This window comes from Galeopterus variegatus, unplaced genomic scaffold, assembly GCF_000696425.1.
Source record: "Galeopterus variegatus unplaced genomic scaffold, G_variegatus-3.0.2 Scaffold55, whole genome shotgun sequence".
Lineage (NCBI taxonomy): Eukaryota > Metazoa > Chordata > Mammalia > Dermoptera > Cynocephalidae > Galeopterus > Galeopterus variegatus.
This window is the reverse complement of record NW_007726166.1, coordinates 110257-123245: the sequence shown is the minus strand read 5'-3', so window position 1 is coordinate 123245 and position 12989 is coordinate 110257. Positions and strand designations below refer to the sequence as shown.

Sequence of the window (12989 nt, the reverse complement as noted above, 5' to 3'; positions counted from 1 at the left end):
GCTGACAACACCAAGTCAAGGGTTAAGATCCCCTTACCGGTCATTTAAAAAAAAAAAAATAGATAAAACAGGAATTTTTAGGGCCGAGCCTGTGGCGCACTCGGGAGGGTGCGGCGCTGGGAACGCAGCAGCGCTCCTGCCGCGGGTTCGGATCCTATATAGGGATGGCCGGTGCGCTCACAGCACTCACTGGCTGAGCGCGGTGCGGCCGATCTCAAAAAGGACAAAACATGAAATAAAATAAAAAATAAAATAGGAATTTTTAAAAAATCCATTTTTTTAGGGTCATTGGTTGGTCTAAGCAGCCAAGCACTTAGCGAGTACCCTCAAGATTTAGCTGTTATCAGTATTGTTATTATTAGCTCCTTAAGGAGAAGGATCTTTCTATGCCTTGACTAAAATCCACAATGAGAGAAACAATGGTAACTGCCTCACAAAGGCGATAAGGTATGTGAAACCCTAAGCAAAAAGATCAGGCACCCAGCAACTTTTAATAAACTTTACAGCAATGGTTCTCAAGCTCAGCTGCACATTTGAGTCACTTGGAGAGCTCTTTAAACTCCCTACATCCAAGCCACACTCCATCTCAGTTAAATCAGAATCTTTGGAGGGCCAGCCCATGGCTCACTTGGAAGAATGTGGTGCTGATAACACCAAGGCCATGGGTTCGGATCCCTTGTATTTTTAAAAGAGAGATGTAGGGACCAGCCCATGGCTCACTCGGGAGAGTGTGGTGCTGATAACACCAAGGCCAAAGGTTTGGATCCCATACAGGGATGGCCGCTTAGCTCACTGGGTGAGCGTGGTGCTGACAACACCAAGTCAAGGGTTAAGATCCCCTTACCGGTCATCTTTAAATAAAACAAAACAAAAAAAGAATCTTTGGGAACAGGACCCAAGCATCAGTATAACTTTCCAGGTGATCCCAATGTGCTAAGTCAAGTTTGAGAACCAGTGTTGGGGATGTTGTCTATAGTTACTAGGAAACAACACAAGGCCAGGCACCTGAGATTTGGTTCCAGCTTCCTCAGTTCTGCTGCTCTCTTCCTACAGAGCCACACTAGGTAAGTCACTGTACCTCCCTCAGCACATTTATTAATAAATATGTGGGTTCATTAACACATATCTAAGAATCCTATCTCTAAAAATTCTATAAATGTCAATAATTAGAGATTGGCAGGACTTTCTAGGGGCTGCTTATGACATGGAGTCAGAGACAAGACACTGACTTCCTAAAGCTACCATGACCCATGAACCTCCTGCCTATTTCCCAGCTTTCTTTCAAAGCATTTATCAAAGTGTGGTGTAAAGATCAAGGGTGTCAGACTCCTCAAGATTCTTATTTAAAACTTACTGAATGCATCAGATTCTGGGGGAGGAGGGTGGGGAATGGAGGGTACCTTCAAGAATTTGTAATTTAACAAGCTTCATAAATAGATTCCTCTGCAGCTCCTTAGTTTGAGAGCACGTTAAATACCAGGAAATTTACAACCTCAGATGGCCACCACAAGGAGCTTACCAAGCCCTCTTGGCCCATGCCTTCAGTCAGCTAGTGACTTCTGTCTAAGCACCCACGTGGTGGCTGCCTCTCACCTGTAATCTAGCCAAGATACTGGCTTTCTTGGAGTTGGAGGAGTAGCTCCTGGAACAGGAGACGCTGCAGAACCTCTTGGTCTTGGAGAAGAAGGCTTCCCTTGTGCCCACGATACCACACATCTCACAAACAGCTGGAAAGAAAACTGAGTACATGACTCACCCAATATGGTCAACTCAAAGCATATAATGATTTGGGCCCTTCAAAACCTGGGGCACTGCATTAACCAAGTGAGCCTCAACCCCCACTAGGGCTGATGGAATAAGAGGAGGAGGAGGAGGTACTGGTGTGTACATGTGAATATACCTCACCTAAGCTCTGCTGCTTGGCCTCCCTTGGCTATATGTGTCAACAGCCAAATAAAGAAAATTCATAAGGACAGCTGGGTGAACAGATGAGTGTTAGAAAGTTTAGGAGAGAGGAAAATGAGATAATTTATAGGGAGAAAAGTGCCAAAGTCACTTAACCTCTGTGCTCTATTAGACTGAACTAGATGAGTGTTTCAACCCTGGCTTCACATCAGAAACACCTGGGGAGCTTTTAAAAATGCCCCAGACTGAGATTCTAATGGATTGGTCTGTGGTGGGACACTGGCATCTGTAGTTTGCTAAAAGCTCCCTAGGTGACTCTAATGTGCAGCTAGAGTAGAGAACCCCTGGACTAGATGTTCTCTAATGGTTCCTTCTAGTTCTAAGATTCTAAGAGAAGGGCTGGAAAAAGATAGAAGGCAGAAGGATAAAAGACAGGGAGAGAGGAAGAGAAGACAAGACTATGGGAAAGGAAGTAAGATTCAACTGGCAGAGAACATTAGATTACTCTTCTAAAGAGCTTAGGTACCAAGGAACAGGAGTGTCATCACAGACCATCTAGCCTGCCTCTTTTCAAGGCAGCCCACCCACTGGACGCCCTGACACAGGGGTCCAGCAGCTGTCCAACCCTCACATCTCTGACGCTAACTGGCTTTCAGATGAACCTTGGGAGTTCTTATCTGCCCACCCCACCCCAATCCTCTCATCCAAGGTTACTCCTGTATTCTCCCATCACCCCCAACTTCCAACCCACAAGCTATTTTTTGTCCCATCTGGGACAGTAACTACAGCTCTTTAGGTTTCCTATTTTCTCAACAACCAGGCTTAGAAATCTATAGCCTACTCATACAAAGGTAAAAGCAGCATCATGTTACTGACTGGTACCTAATATGTGCTGAATAAACATTAGTTGTGTAAGATAATGAATGAAATCACAATTTGAAGTCAGACTGCAGAAGAGTAAATGACTCTTGTAGCTACTTCTGGGCAGTCTTGGAAGTGACCCTGTGGGTACTTCTGTCTCTTTTACAGGTCCTCAGACATCATACAAACAGCCTTTTACATCTAGATGGCTCTGCCCACATGGCCTATATCCGTGACCCTCTTCCTCCATAACCCGCTGACTCTCCTCTCCATCTTCAGGGGCCACTGTGAAGGCACCTGGCTCAGAACCACTGCCATCCAAGGAGCGGGGAGTCCCAGGGCTGAGCAAATGCAGGGGGGAGGTGGGCAGCTCCCCTGCTTCCCGATCCTCATTTTCTGCTTCACTTGACTCCTCCAAATAGGAGCTGCTCTCACTGCCCACGCTGCTGTTATAACTTCGGAAACTATCATAGCCACCAAACAGCTCCAAGTCGTCATCTTCCTCTTCTTCCTCCATTGGTTCTGAAGATGGAGTCTCCTAGTGGAAGGATGACACAAACCAGGCAGAAGGAATCGTGACTGGCTTTAGTGTATGGTGAGAGAAGCTGCAGACCAGCCCCCTTTCCAGTTCTTTGTCAACACTTTTGGAAACCTTCTAAATATGCTTTTTGTAAGCACCAGAATCATTATTCCTATATACACATTTCTCCACCACAACCCAATAGACAACAAGACAGAAAATATGTGTTAGGAATTCACCCGGCTCCTCTGTGGATTTATAAATGATAATATTTTAACATGGTTCAAATAGAATACAACAATGTGAAAACATCCTCACAAAAACTTTCTAACCTCATTCTTCCCCACTCAGCATATGTACACCAAAATAATCTCAACTCGAAAACAATTTACTGTATCCACCAACCACCAAAAAACAAACAAACAAAAATGTAAAAAGGGGCTGGCCAGTTACTCAACTGGTTAAAGCACAGCCTTATAACATGAAGGTCACAGGTTGGAATCTCCATACCGGCCAGCTGCTAAAACAAAAACAATTTAGGTCAAAGAAAAGTTAATTTATGACCCAGACTGCCCCAAGGATTTAAGAGGCGGATGACACAGATAGCGGTGGCATAGTGTTATGCCACACATAGTGCTATATCCACAGCTTTGGATTCAGCTCTGATCCTAATTAGCTGTGGGTCCTTGGGCAAGTCATTTAACCTCTGTGGGCCTCAATTTTATCATCTATAAAATAAGAAAAATATTTGGCTCACAGAATGTGAAATATAAATGAGAGATTTGTACATGAATCCATCTAGCGTGTGGCAGAAATGGTGTGAAGCAAGGTGAAGAGTTTGGGCTCTGGGCCAGGGCTCAAATACCATCTCTAGTGCTTACTAGCTGTAGGACCTGCAGCGAGTCAATCACTCAGTGACTCAGTTTCCACATCTATAAAGTGAGGACAATACTAATTATTTCATAAGATTTGGGGGAGAAGTACTCTTAAAAGATAATACAGGTAAGGCCGGCCCGTGGCTCACTTGGTAGAGTGCGGTGCTGATAACACCAAGCATCTATAAAGTGAGGACAATACCAATTATTTCATAAGATTTGGGGGAGAAGTACTCTTAAAAGATAATACAGGTAAGGCCGGCCCGTGGCTCACTTGGTAGAGTGCGGTGCTGATAACACCAAGGCCACGGGTTCGGATCCTATATAGGGATGGCCGGTTTGCTCACTGGCTGAGCGTGGTGCTGACAACACCAAGCCAAGGGGTGAGATCCCCTTACCGGTCATCTTTAAAAAAAAAAAAAAGATAATACAGGTAAAGCACTGAGAAAAGTGACTTGCACATAGTAAATGCTTAATAAATGTTGGCGATTATTATTGGTTAAAATGGGCTCTCAAGGGCTGGCTGGTTAGCTCACTTGGTTAGAGTGTGGGGCTGATAACACCAAGGTCCTGAGTTCAGACCCCTGTGTCCGCCAGCTGTCAAAAAACAAAAACAAACAAAAAAAACCCCCGAAAACCAGCTTCTCAAATCAGACATACCTGGCTTTGAATCCTGGCTCTACCAGTTATTAACACTGTGATTTTGTGCAAGATATTTAACCTCGCTGCCTTCAGTTTTTTCATCAGTACAACGGAAAATAACAAGCCTTCTTTGGAAGGCTGTTATTATGAAGACTAAGATATGTAAAAAGCCTGGTTCTATTTCCAGCAGTTGGTAACAGCTGTAAAAGTGCGAGCAATTACTCTTTTTTAAGAAAAGTCTTGGGGCCAGCCCTGGCTCACTCAGGAGAGTGTGGTGCTGATAACACCAAGGCCACGCGTTCGGATCGCATATAGGGATGGCCGGTTTGCTCACTGGGTGAGCGTGGTGCTGACAACACCAAGCCAAGGGTTAAGATCACCTTACCGGTCGTCTTAAAAAAAAAAAAAAAAAAAAAAAAGTCTTTATTGTGAGGAGTTCGACAGGCAAGGAGACAGGGGGCAAGACTCCCAAATCTGTCTCCCGAGCTATTATTTTGATTCCCTATTTTATAATTCTCCTTTACCTCTGCAGATTTTTTGAGCTATTCTACTTTATATTTGCAACTGCACATGCAAATAGGTTAGGAAGGGAACTAAATTCTAATATAAGGTGCCCAGAAGCCAGATGATTAACGGGTGGGTGGACTACAGGTTGCAGCAGTGCTTTTCCCACTGCTTTTGGAGGTTTTGGAGGCTGACAGACTTCGTTTTCCAGCTGAGTGAACTTCCTGGGGAGTCGCACCACCTCTCTGAACCTCAGCTATTTTAACCACACAGAGGAAACAACAGCACAGAATGGCTGTGAGTGTGCGGGAAGACAACGCGCGCGAACACTCCAGGCACGGAACCACGTCCACTAAGCTTTAATCTCCCTTCACCTCCCACCTGGATGTGACAGGCCTCGCAACTCCTGAAGAACACGACCACGAGACAAGGAAGACAAAAAAGGTTCAGGAGCTCGCTGGTCCTGAACCCAGCCGGGGACACTGTCCCCTGAACTCGTGGGAGGTGGGCCCCCGCAGGATGGGAGCAAAAAGTAACGCCAATCGCCTCTGGTCCTGGTTCAGCTTAACTACCTCAGTTTATCCATCTTTCTACCCTCCACCCTCAAGGCGTCGCTAAAAGGCTCCCGGGGTTCCCTGTCCCAGTCCTCTCCCTCTCACCTCAACGCCCCGAGGCTTCTCCATGAGACCCAACTCAGTTTCTTCGACCGTCACAAGGTGCGGGAAGCCATGTTGGCCTCGCCGCTCGCTCCGAGAGCACTCATTGGCCGCCTCCCTCAGCCGCGGGCCAATCACTTTGCGGGAAAGAGGAAAAGCCGGTTCCGCGCCCGCCCGCGCTCCCCTCCCCACTGAGGGGCGGGAAAGTCGCGGGCGGTTGTGGGACTTGTAGTTCTTCCCCGGGTGCGCGTGGCAAGAGCGTTGCCACAGCGACGCGGTAATCCCGGGGCGCTGACCCTTCCGCGCCTCGCGCTGACTATTGTCATTGCTAAGAGCTTTTCCCCTCACTGCGAACCTCTTCTTCATTAAACGGTTATGGAACACCTCTGGTGGTCAGGTACTGTTACGGGCTCCGGGAATAACCTCGCACTCTCCCGGGTTAGAAGTTTAAGGTGCAGAGCAGGCCGGTTACCTCAGTTGCTTAAGAGTGCGGTGTTGTGACACCGGATCCCCGAACCGGCCAGACGCCAAAAAAAAAAAAAAAAGAAAAAGAAAAGAAAGAAATGTAAGATACCCTTGCGCTGAAAGCAGAGGGACTCGTTTCCAGTTCAGGCAGAAACTGGAATACTCTCATGCCCAACGCTGTAAGTGTCCCGCACGCTCAAGATCCTACTGCGCACTCCCCCTTCATCACTATCTCGTGAATAAAACCTCGAATATGAGGCTCTCCGCCTCATCCCTGTGTTCTAGGCGCTTTTGTGAAGCTTTACAAATATCTTCTCAAATCCATGGACACTCAATTCCCGTTCGGATGAGAAAACGGTGGCTTTTCAGGTTTAGACGCTTTCCAAGATCACACAGGATTGGAATTTAAGATTTAGTCTAAACTCCTTCCCTATGCTATGCTGTGTTCCAATTAATTAATTGAGAATCTAAGTGTAATAAGTAGAGGCTGAATATATGTAAAATATATTCCTAAATTTGAGGTCCGCCACACAGATGTCTAAATCTTCCTTGATTTCTTTCCTACAATCCCTTCTACTGTAAACCCCCATATCCATGCTGTCGGTGTTGGTTTAACCTCCAAAATATATCCTGTATCCCTCCACCACCCTAATACAAGCCACTTGTCCATTGCAGCAGCCCTTCACCTTGTCTCCTTGTTTGAATCTTCACCTTCTTTAATTTCACACAAGTGATCTTTTAAGATTATAAGCTAGATCATGGTCATTCTCTTGCTTAAACCCCTAATGGCTTCCCTTTGCACTGAGAGTAAAATCCATACACTCCACAAGACCCTAATTGACTCCAGCTTTCTCTCCATCCACTCTCCCTTTCTTTCTGTTTCTTGAATACCAAGCTTGAGTTGGCCTCAGGGCCTTTGCACTTCCTGAGCCAGTCTTTCCATGGCTCTTCCTATGGCTGGGTTTTCATTTTTCAGATTTCAGATCAAAGTCACTTCCTCAGGGGGCTTTTTATCCAAAATATCTCCTTTCACTCTGTATCCCTTCACCCATTTTTCATCCTTCATTGCACTTGTTTCTTTTTGAAATTATCTTGTTTATTTGCTTCCTTGTTTATTGTCTATCTCCTACCACTAAAATGTAAGTTCCATGATGGCAGGGTCTTAGTCTGTCTTGATATCTACTGTATTTCCAGAGCCAAGAACAGAGCCTAGCATAGAGTAGGTGTTCAATGACCAAATAGCTAGATAATAAGACTTCAAGAAGTACAACAGGCTACTTCTTGAAGGCAGAGCACTGGATTGGGTCACTTGCTTTTCTGACCATTGTGAACTCTTCAGTTTTTGTTTTATTGTTTTGTCTGCACCAATAGGGTTCCAGGCACAGTTCCTCCACAAGGAGACTCAGAAATTCCTTCTCTGGGCATCACCTTCCTCGTCAAACAATTTGCATTAAGTTAATCTCATTCAATTTGAAAAATTAAATGGCTTCAGCATGCAATAAACAACTCAAGATTCAAAATCAAGTATGATAAGCAGATGGAGTCTAGGTTTTAATCAATAGAATGGGAATAATAGGACTACATCATTGGATTGTTATGAGAATTAATAAATGTGCAGTAGTGGGCGCAGGTGGTGGTAGTTATCACCATCCTATTAGACACTAGGATGACAGCAACCAGCCAAGAAGAAGACCCTTTATGAGTTGCTTAATCTTTGTAGTGGATTGAATTATGTCCCCCCAAACTCACTGAAACTTGAACTGTGTTCCCCAAGTTTTTTGTATTAGAAACTTAGCCCCCACTGTGACTGTTAAGAGGGTGGGAAATCCTATTATGGTAATTGATAGGTGGAGCCTTGAAGAGGTGATTAGATTGTAGGACCATGCCGTAGTGAATGATTAAAAATGGTGGTCATAGGGCCGGCCTGGTGGTGCACTCTGTAGAGTGCGGTGGTGCTCCCGCCGAGGGTTCGGATCCCATATAGAGACCGGTCTGCTCACTGGTTGAGCGTGGTGCGGGTGCGACACCGAGGGTTGCGATCCCGTTACCGGTCACGAAAAAAGACAAAAAGGAAAAAAAAAAAATGGTGGTCAGGGGCATGGTTCTGAGGGCTTTAAAAAAAGAGAGAAGCATCTGTCTCTCTTTCTCTCTACTTTCTTTCTTTCTTTTTTTAAAGATGACTGGTAAGGGGATCTTCCACCAGATGGACTTTGGACTTCCCAGCCTCAGAAACTGTAAGCAATAAATGTTGTTTTCTTCATAAATCATCCAGTTTCAGGTATTTTGTTATAAGCAACGCAAAAAGGCTAATACAATCTTTTATTAATATTTAAAAAGCACAATCATGAATTTCATGTAAAGACAATCTACTAGTGACAAATCACCTTATTCATCCAATATTTACTTAGTGCCTACTGTGTGCCAGGCACTGTGCTAGACTCTGGGGAGACATTGGTGAACATCTCTGTCCTTGAGAAGCTTACTGCCTCCTATAGGGAGACAGTGAAAACTTGATCAACAAACATCTAGTTCCAACTCAGAAGGAATCTGGCAGGATGTTGTGATGGAGAACGGGGAAGGGAGCTCCTGGATGGGATATGGAGGGAAGAAGGGCCTGCTATGCAGGATGTACACCTTGACTTGCAGGAAGAGAAGGAGCCATCTAAGGGAAGGGGATGGTTGGGGGAAGGGCATTCCAGGCAGAGACCCAGGATTTAGGGAGTGAGGTGGAAAATAGCTCCAGTTAGCAGGAGAATGTAAATAGGAAGCCTTTGAAGGTTTTTTTTTAAAGATGATCGGTAAGGGGATCTTAACCCTTGGCTTGGTGTTGTCAGCACCACGCTCAGCCAGCGAGCAAACCGGCCATCCCTATATGGGATCCGAACCCGGGGCCTTGGTGTTATCAGCACCGCACTCTCCTGAGTGAGCCACGGGCCGGCCCAAAGCCTTTGAAGGTTTTAAGCAGGGGAGTGAATTGAATCTATTCTGGTTGCTGTGTGGAGAATGGATTGGAGGTGGGTCAAGAGAAGAAGCAGGGATACCAGTTGAATGATTTTTGTAATGATCCACGTGAAGGATATGGTGGCTGAGACCACCTTGGTGGCAGGGTTCGCTGGTTAGCTCACTCGGTAGAACGTGGTGCTCAGGAGTTCGGATGCCCGTGCTGGCCAGCTGCCAAAAAAAAAAAAAAAAAAAAAAGACAAACAAAGGTAGAGCACATGCAGAAAAGCAGGATTTGAGAATTATGTTGGAGGCAGTAATTATTAATACTGTACATTGTGGGTTTGGAAGAGAGAGGAATTTAAATTGACTCAGGTAAATTTCAGATGGGTAGATGGTGACGCCATGTTCTATAACATTAAAACCTGTAGGAAGAATGAGTTTGGGTAGTTGAATGGAGGGAACTGAGAGTTTTGCTTTGTCTGAGATGCCTGTGAGACAGCAGAGAAGAGGACCAGAAGGTAGTGGAGCTCAGAGAGCCCTGAAATGGAGATACAAATCCTGCAAAAAATTTTTTTCATCTTTAAACTGGCTTTAAATACTCATCAGAGTGCTACTACATGAAGGAGCTGGGGTGAGAGCTTGTCATGTGTGAGTACAGGCCTGGGGTGCTCTGAGGAAAAGGTGACCCATCTATCAGGGCAGCTAGGATGCTCCACCCCCGCCCTGGGACAAGGGAGAAGAGTAGAGGGGTTCTCTATAGGGTCCCAGGGCTAACTGGGCGCCAGCTCTCCCTTGGAGGTAGATCACTGTGGAGGGAACTGAGGAGAAACTCCCACGGTGGCAGTATTAGGCAGTCACTTACTCAGTGGTACTGTTGATAGCTGGGATAGCCTGGGGCCAGGGTACCCTCCTTAGGGGGCAGCTGGCTGGGGTCCTGTAGGAAACGGGGAGCATTGCAAAACTGCTGGGCGGTGTAGCGAGTCAGAAGGATGCCGACACCCTCTATGAGGGCCAATGGGATGCCCCCCATCATTGCCAAGCCCACCACGGCCAATGGGCCACTGCGGGCAGCCAGCAAAGCCCTGGTCAATGCCTCACTGGTGACGGAGTTCCAGGGATCTTCCTTGCCCCACAGCTGCACCAGGCTGTAGTCAATGGCGGAGAACAGGCCCCCTCATACCATGAAGATACCTCCAATCTGGGGGGCTCGGATCCCCCCAGTGTTGACACTACCTTTCGACTGGTTCTGAATTCCAGCAGGGGCAATCATCCACAATGGGCAAGTCTCCTGAACATACTCCTCCATGGCGCTGGTGTCAGTAAATTGTGCAATTTTTTTTTTTTTGTCTTTTCTCTTTTTTCCATGTCCGGCAACGGATCGCAACCCTCAGTGTTGCCCCCGTACCGGACCGGGGACCGGCAACGGGATCGCAAGCCTCGGTGTTGCTCCCGCGCCTCGCTCAGCCAGTGAGCGGGAACCGGTCTGCATATGGGATCCGAACCCTCGGACGGGAGCGCCGCCGCGCTTCCCAAGCGGCGCACTATCCAGTGCGCCACCGGGCCGGCCCTAAATTGTGCAATTTTTGGCATCATTCCTTTAAGCCTGAGTGAGAGTCCCTAAAATCCATCTTCACCGTGATGTATTATTTTTCACATCTCAATGCATATATCATCAACAGCACAAGAAAGTATAAACCTGAGCTTTCTAGTTTCATAGTTGGAAAGTACTAGACTTTGGGGGAGGAACAGAAGCAGAGCGGGAACCCAGTAGCAGGAACTATCGCCATAAGTCGAAATGGCCATTAGTTAGGAATTCAGTTGAAACATCTTATTAAACACAGGTTGCTAAGCAACAGTGGCTACCGTGGAACAGTGTGACCTTTCTTCCTCTCTTTTCAGAGCCTTCCCTCTGTGGGACAAGGTCCCTCTCTCTGGGATCATTGACCTCTCACCCTCTCACCCTGGGTCATTCCCAATAGCAACATAAACACGCTCTTCTGTCTTTGTACTATACAAATAACTCCCTGGAACTCACCTCCTCTATCTCCTGCCACTGTTCTATTTCACCCCTATAACCTCTTGAAAAATGTGTCTACACATACTACCTCCACTAACTGCTTCTTCTTGCACCCCCATCTGTCCCTGTGCTCCATCCAAACTGCTTTGGTCAAGTTCGAACAGCTTCTGTGACGTCAGGCCACCCCTCTCTTCTCAGCAGCATTTGATACAACTAGACGACTCCATCTTTCCTGAAATATTGTCCTTTCTTGGGTCCCCCTTGGTTTTCCTCCTACGTCTCCGGCCAGTCCTCTCTCCTTTGCAGGCCTTTCCTCTTCCACTTGAACTCTAAGTGTTGGCATCCTCTGGGACTGTCCTGGGTCCTCGTTTTTTCTCTTTATTTCTCACCTTAAGTGATGCCTTTCATTCTTAAGTGCTGTAAATACCATTTATATGCCCCAAATTCACACCTGCAGCTTGTATGTTTGTCCTCTGAGCTCCAGACTCATGTATCCATTTGCCTAGATAACAATTTGACATTGCATCATAAACCCCAAACGGAACTCTTTAGTCTTACCCTAAACCTATTTCTCTGGCCGTTTTTCCTGTTTTCGTACATAGCACTACCAACCACGCAGGAACTTCCTCTAGGTTTCTCCTTCTCCACCCCTAACGATTCATCAGTACATCCCTTTAATTCTCCAAAATCTACCTTAAATGTTTCCACTTTTTCCTATCCCTGCTGCCACCACTTAAATCCAGACTACCATCATCCCATTTGTTGATCACACTGTAGCCCCCCGCTGTGCTCCCCTCTTACCCTATCCTGTTAACTCTCTACCTAACAATCCTTAAAAATTTAAGTTAAATCGACGAACTCCGCTTATCAGTGATTTGCAGGCTGGCTGCTCTTTCCTGCATCACACACTTCCGTCTCGCCTTCCCCCAGTTATTTATTTTTTTATTATTATTATTTTTTAAAAGATGACCGGTAAGGGGATCTTAACCCTTGATTTTGGTGTTGTCAGCACCACGCTCAGCCAGTGAGCGAACCGGCCATCCCTATATGGGATCCGAACCCGGGGCCTTGGTGTTATCAGCACCGCACTCTCCCGAGTGAGCCACCGGGCCGGCCCCCACAGTTATTTTTATTAGACCCTTTAGGAGAGAGCGGGGTGACCCAAGTTGAGAGTACAGAGCTTTTAAGGGAAGAGCCAAGGTAAGACTTATTCATTCACAAGGGTTCGGATCTCAGCACCCTCCAGTGCCAAAATACAATAACAGTCATTCCTTTAAATAACTGACCGCTCCCCACTGCGCTCCGGGCACTGTGGGTACAACAGTGAAGGCGAGGACTGCACAGTTCCTGCCCCCGTGGCGCTGCCGTCTGCTACGACCAGAAGGAAAGGAGACCGACGCTAGCCGGCACCGACATGCGGCTAGGCACGGTGCTAACGGCTTCGGCGCCTGGCCTGCCACGCGTGTCTAGGCAGGGCTCAGGTCGCCTTCCCCGCAGAATGGGATGGTAGCGGGAAGCGCCTCGCCCTGGAGCTTCCTCAGGAGCACGTGGGAGGAAGGCTGAGCTGAGATGGTTGCCCCGCCCCTTACCCGCCCACCTCA

The 12989-nt window shown here is 46.8% G+C and overlaps 1 protein-coding gene across 1 annotated transcript in view; it reads right to left on the bottom strand.

Annotated features, from left to right (window-relative positions):
• Positions 1-6013, bottom strand: part of L3MBTL2 (l(3)mbt-like 2 (Drosophila)) — a 24054-nt gene extending 18041 nt beyond the window's left edge. The window contains exons 1-3 of the mRNA XM_008574061.1: positions 5967-6013; positions 3064-3304; positions 1594-1727 (exon numbers count right to left, since the gene is read on the bottom strand). Of these exons, the coding sequence (XP_008572283.1) occupies positions 1594-1727; positions 3064-3304; positions 5967-5990 (399 nt within the window). The 5' untranslated portion in view covers positions 5991-6013. The remainder of the gene's footprint in view (positions 1-1593; positions 1728-3063; positions 3305-5966) is intronic.
• Between the last annotated feature and the right edge of the window lie 6976 nt (positions 6014-12989).